At 42.5% G+C, this 13,392-nt stretch overlaps 1 protein-coding gene across 1 annotated transcript; it reads left to right on the top strand.

Annotated features, from left to right (window-relative positions):
- Positions 1 to 356: 356 nt before the first annotated feature.
- Positions 357 to 7,584, top strand: LOC135477600 (kelch-like protein 40b). Its single transcript, XM_064757765.1, has 3 exons — positions 357 to 410; positions 1,725 to 1,954; positions 2,614 to 7,584. Exons 2-3 carry the CDS (start codon positions 1,812 to 1,814, stop codon positions 4,283 to 4,285), a joined length of 1,815 nt encoding a protein of 604 aa, XP_064613835.1. The 5' UTR covers positions 357 to 410; positions 1,725 to 1,811; the 3' UTR covers positions 4,286 to 7,584.
- Positions 7,585 to 13,392: the final 5,808 nt, after the last annotated feature.

Raw genomic sequence — 13,392 nt, 5'->3', positions numbered from 1 at the left:
GCATTGGAATGTTTTTTTTTTGCGAGCGATTGTATAAAATTTCAAAACCGCGGCAAAAAACGCACAGCGTAAATCGAAGGACACTGTACAAATAGATCACGAAAACTAAATGTATATTTTTAAATCTAACATTAAAGTCTCATTCCAAATATATGTAAAAAAAACCATGAACCCAAAAGACATTATTATTCCACATTTATTTTTATTTTCGTCTATTTTAGAAGTTTTTATTTTTACTTAATTCCCAAGTTTCTCCCGTTAATCTTAAAACATCCAAATGGACATTTTGTTTTCAGTACGCTGAAAAAGGTCAGTTCAAGTCAGCTTTATGGATGTTAGAATGTACGTGGGGTTTTAGAATGTCAAGAGGAACACCGTCAAATTGATTTTAATGTTGTCTGTAAACAAAGGTGAGAGCTGAAGTCAACATGCGTGATTGTGCAACTGCTTAGACTTTGAATTTTGTCATTGCCGGTACCACTGCACTGTGAATTACTCTGACCAAATGAAAAAGTGTAAATCAAAATGAATTCGAAAACTGGGCACTTAGTAATGTAAAGTCAATAAAGTGTTAAACTTGAAAATGAGAACATAGGTAGACACAGCCCTCCGTTCTCATTTCTTACAGTGGTATTGGAGGGATAGTGGGAGATTTTAAGCTTAGTTTGCTGGCAATGGGATATCAGCTTTTCAGAATTAGTATTTGAGACTAACAAAAGCACACGTATACATTGCAGTGTAACTATTTAATTGACTATTGGCTGGTCACGGAGTTTGCCTACAGGGTGAGACGTGTGTGTTGGTGCTGGTTATCACTTGGGGCTAGCCATTGCTCCAAGTCACATCATGATGCCAGAGGGTCTGTTCCATTTGCTCCCCGGTGGCCACTGGAGGAGATGGTGGCCACTGACGTGTCGTTCCATTGGCCACTAGAGACCAGTGACGCCACTGTCGCTACTGAGTCTAGCGTCAGTGGAGTCGGTGGCGTGAATTCTGGAACATGGGCCACTGGATCTGTCACAAAGGGTGGTCAGATCAACAAATGAAACGCCATAATGGTGTCTCCTTGTAGCAGGCTATGTGTAGTGCTGCCTCACTACAGTGTCAGAAATCCAAGAAAAGCAAGTACATGAAACAAGATTGTTATATTTAAAGGTAAAGTAGATGTATGACATAGCACAGGATGCTATATGAAGACACTGGTTATCGTCTTGCATCATATGCAGAATGGTCCAATCCTGTGTCGTATAGATACAGCAAATTTGGACTCTTGAAATTAAAGTCATCGGTGGAAAAATATAGCCATAAGATGGCTGGATGAAAGTCATAAGAATTTACAGATCAGTTCAGTAGAGGACATGTAAAACTGTAAATATGATTTAAATATATACCTTAATTCCTCAACCTTTTCACAGATGAAAGAGCAACTTTCAGTGAGATTTATGCATCTGTTTAATTTGCTTTCAGAGACCAAATCTACATTGGTTGGATTGACCAATTTCAGGACTGCACAAAAAGTATAATTTTACCAATCTATAATGTTCTCAGAATATACTTGAATAAGCACCTTGTAAACATGTGAAAAGATTGAAGCAGAAAGTATATGTTTTGACTTGAGAAACATGTGGAGGCAGCAAACAATTTAAGGTTAAAGGTAGAAAAAAAAAGTTCGTTCCAACAAATATTTGTATGATTTGTAAACAGATTTGTTTGTTGTCTTGCAGGCTATGATAAGTGAATATGAATCTATTTTCATAGTCTACAAGATGAGTAGAAGAATGGGGTGAAAACCTGGTGATAACTTTGTCAGAATGAATAAACAGCACCATACACTGTTGAGAGGTCTTCAGGATCTGTATGAAAACAAACTCCTGACAGATGTGGTCCTTTGTGCAGACACGGAAGAGTTTCGGTGTCACAGAAGTGTGCTAGCTGCAAGCAGTCCATATTTCAGGTACATCAATTGTGATACAACTTAAGGATTGGAACATCATTTTAACCAAATGACTAATAGCCGTTGCACTAAATTAGTATGCATGAAAGTACATCCAGGCTTTTAGCCCTTACTCCTTCAAACCTCACCGCCCCCCATCCCCTGCCCCACGGCCCCCGTCCCCGCCCATCTTTAAACACTGGTCACTGTCCCTCTCTAAGTCCTATGCTGTGCATGTAGTATTGTCACTCTTGAGCATGGAACAAACTAAAGCAAATATTTAACCACCACCTCACAAAAAAGGAATAAAATAATTAAATGAACAATGTATTGGCGAACATTCAAATATTGTGATACTGGCTTCTTTCAGAGGCATTTAGGAATTGGGATGGTATAGATTGACAGAGGCATTACTTATGGATAACAACTCCAGGATTTATTGTGTTGGTGACGTTTCGATGTAGGTTCTTACATATGGTTTGATAACGATGTAAGAACCTACGAAACGTCACCAAGAACCTACGAAATGGATGCATCAAAACGTCACCAACACAATAAATCCAGGAGTTGTTATCCATAAGTAATGCCTCTGTCAATCTGTTGTGATACTGGTACACCAAATTTGATGATTATTATTTTGTTCTTAGTATTGATGTTTTTTCACATATTTTTGTTTCCAGGGCCATGTTTACAGCTAATGTTAGAGAACAGGAAGAGGCTAGGGTGCAAATTCATGAAGTCGACGCTCCAACAATGAAACTGGTCATTGAGTACATATACACAGCCTCTGTTGCCATCGACAGCAATAATGCTCAGAACATCTTCATCGTGGCCAACATGATGCAGTTACTGCACCTGGTTGACTTAAGCGCAGATTTCATGAAGTCTCAACTCTGCAGCAGCAATGCCGTGGAAATTTTCAACTTCGCCTCCTTCTACAGTTGCGACAAACTGCGAAAAGCGGCCAGGCAGTTTATTTTGGAAAATTTCAGAGAAGTGTTAGGCACAGAAGGTTTCACAGGATTTGATATAACAGATTTAGAGTCAGTTTTGAGTGAAGATTACCTTGGAGTGGAATTAGAAGAACATGTTTATTCTGCTGTTATTAAATGGGTAGAGTTTGACAAAGAAAACAGATGTCAACATCTGAAAAAACTCCTCAAGCATATACGCCTGGGTCTTGTTCAGTCAGATTTTATCAGTGTCATGAAAACAAATTCTTTGCTTTCTGACAACAGTAGAATTGTACGCCAATTAGAAAATTTTAATTCCCATCCAGGGTTGGTATTGAACTCTGAGGCAGCTAAGAAAGGAGATATGAAGTACAGTTTTTTTTCCACGAGTATGTCGCCAAGGTTGGGGATGTTAAAACGGACCATGTTGGTCTTTGCTGGAGGTGCCAACAATTCCGAGGAGCGCTCTCTGACCTGTTTTGATCCCAGTACAAACAACAACTATTACGGAATCAAGCAGCATTCAAGCTTTGACTTCAAACACAAAATTGACCATCACAGGGTGATATCTTTAGACAGCAAGCTCTATTTCATCGGCGGAGTTCTTTATGAGGAGTATCATTTTGAGCCGACAGCGTCGGCGTTAGACGCCGTTTTCCAATACATTGAAAAGGACCAATGCTGGATAAGAAGAGCACACATGCTCACGCCGAGATGTGCCTTTTCTGCCCTCAGCCATTGCGGGAGAATTTACGTTATGGGTGGTAAGACAACATACCCACGTGGAGGGCCCCTGTTCACGGCAGAGTGTTACGATGCCGATAGTGACCAGTGGCTTCCCCTGGCTCCAATGCCACTCGGCCTTTACCATCACGCATCAACGGTATACCAAGACTCTATTTTTGTGTTTGGTGGAATAGAGGAAGACGAGCAACATGTGAATACTGTATTCCAGTACAGCATTTCTGCCAATTCCTGGACTTTTGTGGAGACGATGATGGCGCATCTGCGCGCGGAGTTCTCGGCCGTCACATACAAGGACAGAATTTATCTTGTGGGAGGAGCCAATAAAACCGAGAACGTCACCGCTGTGGAAATATTCAACCCCAAATCGCGACGTTGGCAAATTGGCGCAGACTTTCCAGAAGATCGTAAGGCTATGTCAGCCGTCCTGATTGGAGATTGTATCTACGTCTGTGGAGGAGTGAAGTACATAGGAGCACGGGGGCAAAGACGCAGTAGGATGGTGGAAAGTCGCGACCTCTACAAGTACAACCTTGTAACTAATGACTGGAGTAGACAGGTAAAACTAGTGCAGTATGCTAATATACAGACCTGTACAGCCTGTGTTCTTAACACCAAGTTTCTAAATGAGAGTGATTTCATCAGCAGTAACTAACAAAAGTGTGTTAACTACTGACGGACAAAACATGCTTCTGGATGAGATAGTTTAAAAGGGTGTTAGCCACTGACTGACAAAACTGTCCTAGTTTCTGGGTGTAGTCATTCAAAAATGATGTTAGCCAGTGACTGACAAAACTGTCCTAGTTTCGAGCCTGGTACATGTAGTTTAAAAAGGTGTCATCCACTCACTGACAACTTAGTTCTGGATCTGGTAGTTCAGAAGGGTGTTAGCCAGTGACTGACAAAGCTGTCATACATGTAGGCCTGGACCTAGAAGTTCAGATTGGTGTTTACCACTGACAAGACTTTGTTCTTGACTCAGTAGTTGAAAAGTTAGTAATTAGTCACCAACTGACAAAACTGTCCTAGATTTGGACCCAGTTGCTCCGAAGTATGTGAGCCGCTTACTGAAAAAACTATCTTAGTTCAAAAGGGTGTTAGTTGCAAACTGACAAAAGTTCTGTGCCATGTAGTTCAGAAGGGTGTGAGCCAATGACTCACAAAGCTGTCCTAGTTATGGGCCTAGTAGTTCAATAAAAATGGTTTTAGCCACTAACTGACTGAACATAGTTCTGAACTTCTGGTTCTGGTAGTTCAGAAGGGTGTTAGCCAATGGTGTCAGCCACTTACACGTACTGACTGAACTTAGTTCTCAACTTCTGGGTCTGGTAGTTCAGAAGTGTGTTAGCCAGTGAGTGACACAACTTAGTTCTGGGCTTGGTACATGTAGTTCAGAAAGGTGTTAGCCACTTACCTGTACTGACTAAAGCATTTTGACAAGGTTTTTGATTTTGCCTTTTAGTCAGAAATGGTTTTGTGGAATTTGACAATGAACTGTATACTTTGGAGTGAATCTTGCATTAAAGTGGGCAGATGTATAACAAAAATTGCCAAAAATCAATTTTTCACATGGCCGTCAAAAAATTTGCCTGAAGGTTAAACCTTCTATCAAAACCAACATTTCTCAGTTTACATGTAGTTTTAACTAGAAGGTGAAAATGCTCTATTTTCTCGCTTTCAGGTCTATATATATATGTGTGTTTGTACTGTTTAGTGATGCAGTAAGGAATTATGCAATACTGTGTTGTTAGTTTAGCACTTTTGCTGTCAGATGTTATAAAGTATAAGCTTCTGGCATTTGTAACTAAAGTTGTAACTGTTTAAAAGGTATGGTTAAGTGCTGGCACTTATCACTAGTACTGTAGTGTTGTAACTGGTAAAAAAAATAGTATGAGCTTACAAGCTGTGGATTTGAACCAGTGATCTCTGGGTTTCAAGAGTGATTGGACAAACCAGCTGGGGATTTGAAATTCTTTGCAGCTCATTGGTAGATAGCCCTATACAACACCCTGTTACATTCCCGTACCCCTCCTCTGCTTGCGAGGCCCTGTCTTCTTAAACTACCCAGGAAAGAAGAGGCGAGGTACATGAACTGGCATTTTTTATTAGCCTTTTAGTGCTATAATTGTTCAAGAAATATTGTATTTATATTTTGTAGTTAATTTTTTACTGGTGTAATTATTCCAGAAGTATGGTAAGGTACTGGTACTTACAATTTTATTACTAACCTTTTAATGATATAACCGCTCAGGCAGTGTGGTAAAGTACGGGACTTGAGATCTGGGTCCTTCTTGAATCTCCCAGCTTAAAGGGATACAGAACTGACACTGATTGACTAATAGCGTGGATAGGTTTTCCTGGCTTACACCCTGCAACTTTGGTCGCACTTGAAGAAATCTGATGGTGAAGAGTATATTAAGAGATTGCCCAGTGTACACTCAATTTGCTTTTGGGTGAAGTGGTGCACTGTAATTGATTGAAGATCACGAAAAACCTGTTTTCATGTATACAGCTTTGACAATTTTAGGACAGACCGACAGGTCCAAGATCCAATTTAGGGAATGTAATGATTTATTTTATTTGTTTATTTGATTGGTGTTTTACGCCGTACTCAAGAATATTTCACTTATGTGATGGTTGCCAACATTGTGGGGGGTGGAAACCGGGCAAAGCCCAGGGGAACCCACAACCATCTGCAGGTTGCTGGAAGAGCTGGACTGGGTCAATACGATGCGCTAGCGCGCTAACCAACTGAGCCATGGAGGCCCCGCGAATGTAATCATTCAGAGTGGTTAATGTGGAAGCTAAGCCGGGAACATGACCAACTGATCTCAGAGATCTCCCCATGTCTCCCCAACTGAGCCATGGAGGCCCTGCGAATGTAATCATTCAGAGTGGTTAATGTGGAAGCTAAGCCAGGAACATGACCAACTGATCTCAGAGATCTCCCCATGTCTTCCCAACTGAGCCATGGAGGCCCTGCGAATGTAATCATTCAGAGTGGTTAATGTGGAAGCTAAGCCGGGAACATGACCAACCGATCTCAGAGTTAGATACGATTAAGTACTCACAGAATGAAGCTGATCTTTTAGTGCTATGACTTTTCTGAAGCATTGTTATGTAAAAGTACATACAATTTGTTAATAGGCATTTTCAAAGGGTTGCTTTTTCAACTTCAGAAGCTTGAAACTTGAGACTATTTGGACTCGTATTGTACTTATAATGTAATACTACATAGTGAAGTGTAAATGCAAATGATTATGTATTAATTGTGCCAAATGTCTGCTTTAAATTAATGCACATTGTTTTAAAATGAGGACATCAGAGATATGTAATCATGAGGGAGATTTTTATGGCAGTCAGCTATGCTTTCTGTTCACCACAATGAGCTAAACAGTTTGTAATGTAGATCAATGATATTCTTACCATAACATGGCTAGCTGAAATACATGAATTTATTTCAAGCCAAAACCACTCATGCATTCATCCATTCAGTCAGCCTTTATGCAACACATTTACAGTACAAATCTAAAGTAAATTTTCCATTAGGCTGGTTACCATGACTGCAGACCACAGCAGTATGTGTACGGCCCAAGCAGGTGGATGGTTGAGGAATAGTAGTGAGCTAGTGACATGCTGCTCTTGACCAGTGATGAGCTAGTGACGTGCTGCTCTTGGCCAGTCATGAGCTAGTGGTGAACTAGTGACATGCTGCTAATGTGCCAGTGGTGAGCTAGTTACATGCTGCTAATGTGCCAGTAGTGAGCTAGTGGTATGCTGCTCTTGGGACAGTGATGAGCTAGTGACATGCTGCTCTTGGCCAGTGATGAGCTAGTGGCATACTGCTCTTGGCCAGTGATGAGCTAGTGGCATGCTCCTCTTGGCCAGTGATGCGCTAGTGACATGCTGCTCTTGGCCAGTGATGAGCTAGTGGCATGCTCCTCTTGGCCAGTGATGAGCTAGTGACATGCTGCTAATGTGCCAGTGGTGAGCTAGAGGTGAGCTAGTGACATGCTGCTAGTGTGCCAGTGGTGAGCTAGTTACATGCTGCTAATGTACCAGTAGTGATCTGGTGGTGAGCTAGTGAGATGCTGCTCTTGGTCAGTGATGAACAAGTGGTGAGCTAGTGACATGCTGCTCTTGGTCAGTGATGAGCAAGTGGTGAGCTAGTGACATGCTGCTCTTGGCCAGTGATGAGCTAGTGGCATACTGCTAATGTGCCAATGGTGAGCTAGTGGCAGACTGCTAGTGTGCACGGAGATGTTCCAGTAAACCAGCCATGATCTAGTGACATGCTGCTACATATAGTGTGCCAGTGGTGAGCAAGTGGCATACTATTAGTGTGCCAGTACATTGGTACTAGTGTGAAAATGGTGAGTTAGTGACGTGCTGCTGTGTACATGTGTGCCAGTTGAGTTAGTGGCATACTGTTAGTAAGCCAGTGGTGAGCAAGTGGAATGGTGCTAATGTGCCAGTGGTGAGATAGTGGCATGCTCCTAGTGTGCTAGTAAACCAGCGATGATCTAGTGACATGCTGCTAGTGTGCCAGTGGTGAACAAGTGGTATTTTGCTAGTGTGCCAGTGGTGACCTTGTGGCATACTGCTAGTGTGCTAGGAGGTGTGCTAGTAAGCCAGTTATGCTTTAGTGGCATTCTGCCAGTGGTGAGCAAGTGACATGCTTCTCTTGGCCAGTGATGATCTAGTGGCATGCTGCTAGTGTGCCAGTGGTGAGCAAATGGCATAGTGTTAGTGTGCCAGTGACATGATTCTAGTGGTGAGCTAGTGGTATTCTGCCAGTGGGAACTAGAGGCGTACCGCTTGTGTGCTAGGAGAGAGCTGTGCTAGGAGAGAGCTAGTGGCATTCTATGAGTAGACCAGTGTATGCCTTGCCACAAGTAAATGTGCATGCATCATGTAACGTTCATCAAGCAAATAATGTCAGTTATATCATGCATCAATAAAATAAAACAGTCTGCAGATTGGTGTATGGATTGACCTCTATGATGTGCAAAATATTCATTTTTTAACTTGTTATCTTGAATTGAGGTTCTTCTTGGTGATTTGCAGTGCTCAAACTGAATATTTTGTGCAAAAAGTTCAATAATCTTATATATATTTTCCCCCCAAAAGCTTGTATTTTTTAACATTCATGTCAAGGTAACTAAGTTGAATAAAATAGTTTTGAACAGTAATGTTGACTATGTGCTTCATGAAGAACATGTGTGCTGAATCCCATCATGGACCTAGATGTAAAACCTGTACACTGAAGTCAGACTTTAACCTACATGGAAGTCAGGCTTTAATATTTACTTGTATGTATGTATGTTTGTATACTTGGTGTTTTACATCGTACAGGCGGACTCCGTGGCCAAGGGCGTGTAGCATGGTGCAATGACCCAGGAGCCTTCCACCATTGTGAACTCCTTGAGGTCAAGTCCAGCTCATGCTGGTTTCCTCTCAGAACGTAACGGGGGAATGTCTTCCAGAATCCTAGGTCATGGGTTTCTCCCGGGCTCTGTCCGGTTTCTCCCACCATAATTCTAGCCACAATTGTATAAGTGAAATATTCTCGAGTACAGCATAAAACACTCATACATGTACTTTAACAATTTTTCATTGTTATATATGATGACGAGGAGTCATTAGGTTTGTGTACATATACTGTACAGGTACCTTTTTGTGCCAGTCCATGCCGCCAATGTAGCATTACACTGAAGACACTAGACAAGACACCCTACCACGTCACATTATACTGACACTGACCAACCAATCATGTTTCATTACTTGTACATGTAGCTAGGCATGAACAAGTTCCATTTTTTACATTTTTTGGTATGGCCTGACCTGGGTTTGATCTCAGATCTCCAGACTTCAAGGCACTTCTCAGTCACAATTAGTCCTACATGTGGCGCTCAGTCACATTTAAATCAACATGTATGTTGTACTTATCACATTTAGCCCTACATGTACTTGTCAGTCATTTTTAGATTTATGGGTCTGCCAGCAACCTGCGGATGGTCGTGGGTTTTACATATGAATGTACATGTAAGTCATAATTAGAGCTACATAAGGTGGTCAGTAACATTCAGCCCTACATGTGCTTGTCAGTAACATTCAGCCCTACATCTGCTTGTCGGTAACATTTAGCCCTACATGTGCTTGTTGGTAACATTCAACCCTACGTGAACTTGTCAGTAACATTCAACCCTACATGTACTTGTCAGTAACATTCAGCCCTACGTGTGCTTGTCAGTAACATTCAGCCCTACATGTGCTTGTCGGTAACATTCAGCCCTACGTGTGCTTGTCAGTAACATTCAGCCCTACGTGTACTTGTCAGTAACATTCAGCCCTACATGTGCTTGTCAGTAACATTCAGCCCTACGTGTGCCTATCAGTAACATTCAGCCCTACATGTGCTTGTCAGTAACATTCAGCCCTACGTGTGCTTGTCAGTAACATTCAGCCCTACGTGTGCTTGTCAGTAACATTCAGCCCTACGTGTGCTTGTCAGTAACATTCAGCCCTACGTGTGCTTGTCAGTAACATTCAACCCTACATGTACTTGTCAGTAACATTCAGCCCTACGTGTGCTTGTCAGTAACATTCAGCCCTACGTGTGCTTGTCAGTAACATTCAGCCCTACATGTGCTTGTCAGTAACATTCAGCCCTACGTGTGCTTGTCAGTAACATTCAGCCCTACGTGTGCTTGTCAGTAACATTCAGCCCTACGTGTGCTTGTCAGTAACATTCAGCCCTACATGTGCTTGTCGGTAACATTCAGCCCTACGTGTACTTGTCTGTAACATTCAGCCCTACTTGTGTTTGTCAGTAACATTCAGCCCTACATGTACTTGTCAGTAACATTCAGCCCTACATGTGCTTGTCAGTAACATTCAGCCCTACATGTGCTTGTCAGTAACATTCAGCCCTACGTGTGCTTGTCGGTAACATTCAGCCCTACGTGTGCTTGTCAGTAACATTCAGCCCTACGTGTGCTTGTCAGTAACATTCAGCCCTACGTGTACTTGTCAGTAACATTCAGCCCTACGTGTGCCTGTCAGTAACATTCAGCCCTACATGTGCTTGTCAGTAACATTCAGCCCTACGTGTGCTTGTCAGTAACATTCAGCCCTACGTGTACTTGTCAGTAACATTCAGCCCTACATGTGCTTGCCAGTAACATTCAGCCCTACATGTGCTTGTCGGTAACATTCAGCCCTACATGTGCTTGTCAGTAACATTTAGCCCTACATGTACTTGTCAGTCATTTTTAGATTTATGGGTCTGCCAGCAACCTGCGGATGGTCGTGGGTTTTACATATGAATGTACATGTAAGTCACAATTAGAGCTACATAAGGTGGTCAGTAACATTCAGCCCTACATGTGCTTGTCAGTAACTTTCAGCCCTACATGTGCTTGTCGGTAACATTTAGCCCTACGTGTGCTTGTCGGTAACATTCAACCCTACGTGTACTTGTCGGTAACATTCAACCCTACATGTACTTGTCAGTAACATTCAGCCCTACGTGTACCTGTCAGTAACATTCAGCCCTGCATGTGCTTGTCGGTAACATTCAGCCCTACGTGTGCTTGTCAGTAACATTCAGCCCTATGTGTACTTGTCAGTAACATTCAGCCCTACGTGTCCTTGTCAGTAACATTCAGCCCTACATGTGCTTGTCAGTAACATTCAACCCTACATGTACTTGTCAGTAACATTCAGCCCTACGTGTGCTTGTCAGTAACATTCAGCCCTACATGTGCTTGTCTGTAACATTCAACCCTACGTGTACTTGTCAGTAATATTCAGCCCTACATGTGTTTGTCAGTAACATTCAGCCCTACATGTGCTTGTCAGTAACATTCAGCCCTACATGTGCTTGTCAGTAACATTCAGCCCTACGTGTGCCTGTCAGTAACATTCAACCCTACGTGTACTTGTCAGTAACATTCAGCCCTACGTGTGCTTGTCAGTAATATTCAGCCCTACATGTGTTTGTCAGTAATATTCAGCCCTACATGTGTTTGTCAGTAACATTCAGCCCTACATGTGCTTGTCAGTAACATTTAGCCCTACATGTACTTGTCAGTCATTTTTAGATTTATGGGTCTGCCAGCAACCTGCGGATGGTCGTGGGTTTTACATATGAATGTACATGTAAGTCACAATTAGAGCTACATAAGGTGGTCAGTAACATTCAGCCCTACGTGTGCCTGTCAGTAACATTCAGCCCTACATGTGCTTGTCAGTAACATTTAGATCTACACCTACATGTCAGTCACATTATATGCACTTCTCAGTCATGTTTAGACCTACATCTACTTGTCAGTCACATTTCAGCTCAGCAGCTTCCCTCAGTTGTGCTGAAGAACATTTCACTTCATCATTTCACATGATGATGGTCACCTTCATGGGTGGAGTTGGAAGACAACATGCTGGCATATACAGCTGGTAACAAATATGCTGGCATACACGGCTGGTGACAGACACTACATGCTGGCGTGCACAGCTGTTGACAGACAACATGCTGGTATACACGGTTGGGGACAGACAGCATGCTGGCATACACAGCTGGTATCAAATATGCTGGTATACACGGTTGGGGACAGACAGCATGCTGGCATATACAGCTGGTATCAAATATGCTGGTATAACACGGTTGGGGACAGACAAGATGCTGGCATATACAGCTGGGTAACAAATATGCTGGCATACACGGCTGGCGTACACAGCTGGTGACAGACAACATGCTGGCATACACAGCTGGTATCAAATATGCTGGTATACACAGCTGGGGACAGACAACATGCTGGCGTACACAGCTGGTGGTAGCATGCCACCATACAGACTGCATCTTGCTGCCTCACTGTACAGTCTATAGTGGCCCCCCAATACTCCCAGACTGGACTGATTGGTATTCCAGGACTCAATATTTCAGTTATACATCGGCAGTTAGTTTCATGTGCTAAGGACACCAGGGGCACATGAAGTACACCAGAGTGAAGGGATGAACTGATGAATGTTCCCAAATGTGGTCTGAGGTTTTCACTTTCAGTCATTACAACACAAGGTGCATGTTCAAACCTGGTCATTTCTTGCACCAATATGCGTACCTCTACATCACAGGTTGGAGTTTCCTCCACACATAAAACTGACCCCCATTGTATATGTGAAAATTTATTGGATTTATTCGATTTCATGCGAATGGAGATTTACGCCGCACTCAAAAATATTTCACTAATACGACACTGGCTAGCATTATAATGGGAGCCGGGGCAGAAACCGTGAAGATGCCCCAACCATCTGCATGTTGCTGCCATACTTTCCTCAAGTACAACCCCAGGGGTGCCATTATATCAACATTTTTTGGACAAATTGACTGAGACAAAATATTGCATCTTTCGTGAAAATGTATTTATTGGCGCAATGACCTTCATCAGATTGACCATCTAAGTAACATTGTTTACATGTACATGCACATATACATACAGCCACTCTCTTATTTATTTGATTAGTGTTTTACGCCATACACAAGAATATTTCACCTATATGACGGTAGCCAGCATTATGGTGGGAAATCCATGACCATCCTCAGTGTGCTGGCAGACCTTCCCACGTACGGCCAAAGAGGAAGCCGGCATGGGCTGGACTTGGACTTGGACTTGAAACAGCGGACCGCATTGGTGAGTGGCTCCTGGGTCATTGCGCTAAACTGGCGTGCTAACCACCTTGGTCACGGAGGCCCTCACTCTTTTA

This window comes from Liolophura sinensis, chromosome 11 (assembly GCF_032854445.1).
Source record: "Liolophura sinensis isolate JHLJ2023 chromosome 11, CUHK_Ljap_v2, whole genome shotgun sequence".
Lineage (NCBI taxonomy): Eukaryota > Metazoa > Mollusca > Polyplacophora > Chitonida > Chitonidae > Liolophura > Liolophura sinensis.
Note: the sequence above shows the minus strand (reverse complement) of the source record. Positions and strands in the feature narration are given on the sequence as shown.

What these genes read in the sequence shown, in the direction of transcription:
- LOC135477600 (XM_064757765.1), top strand. Translation starts at nt 1,812, where the DNA reads ATGAATAAACAGCACCATACACTGTTGAGAGGTCTTCAGGATCTGTAT. An exon ending in GCAAGCAGTCCATATTTCAG is followed by an intron (nt 1,955 to 2,613) that starts GTACATCAATTG and finishes TTTTGTTTCCAG; the next exon opens with GGCCATGTTTACAGCTAATG.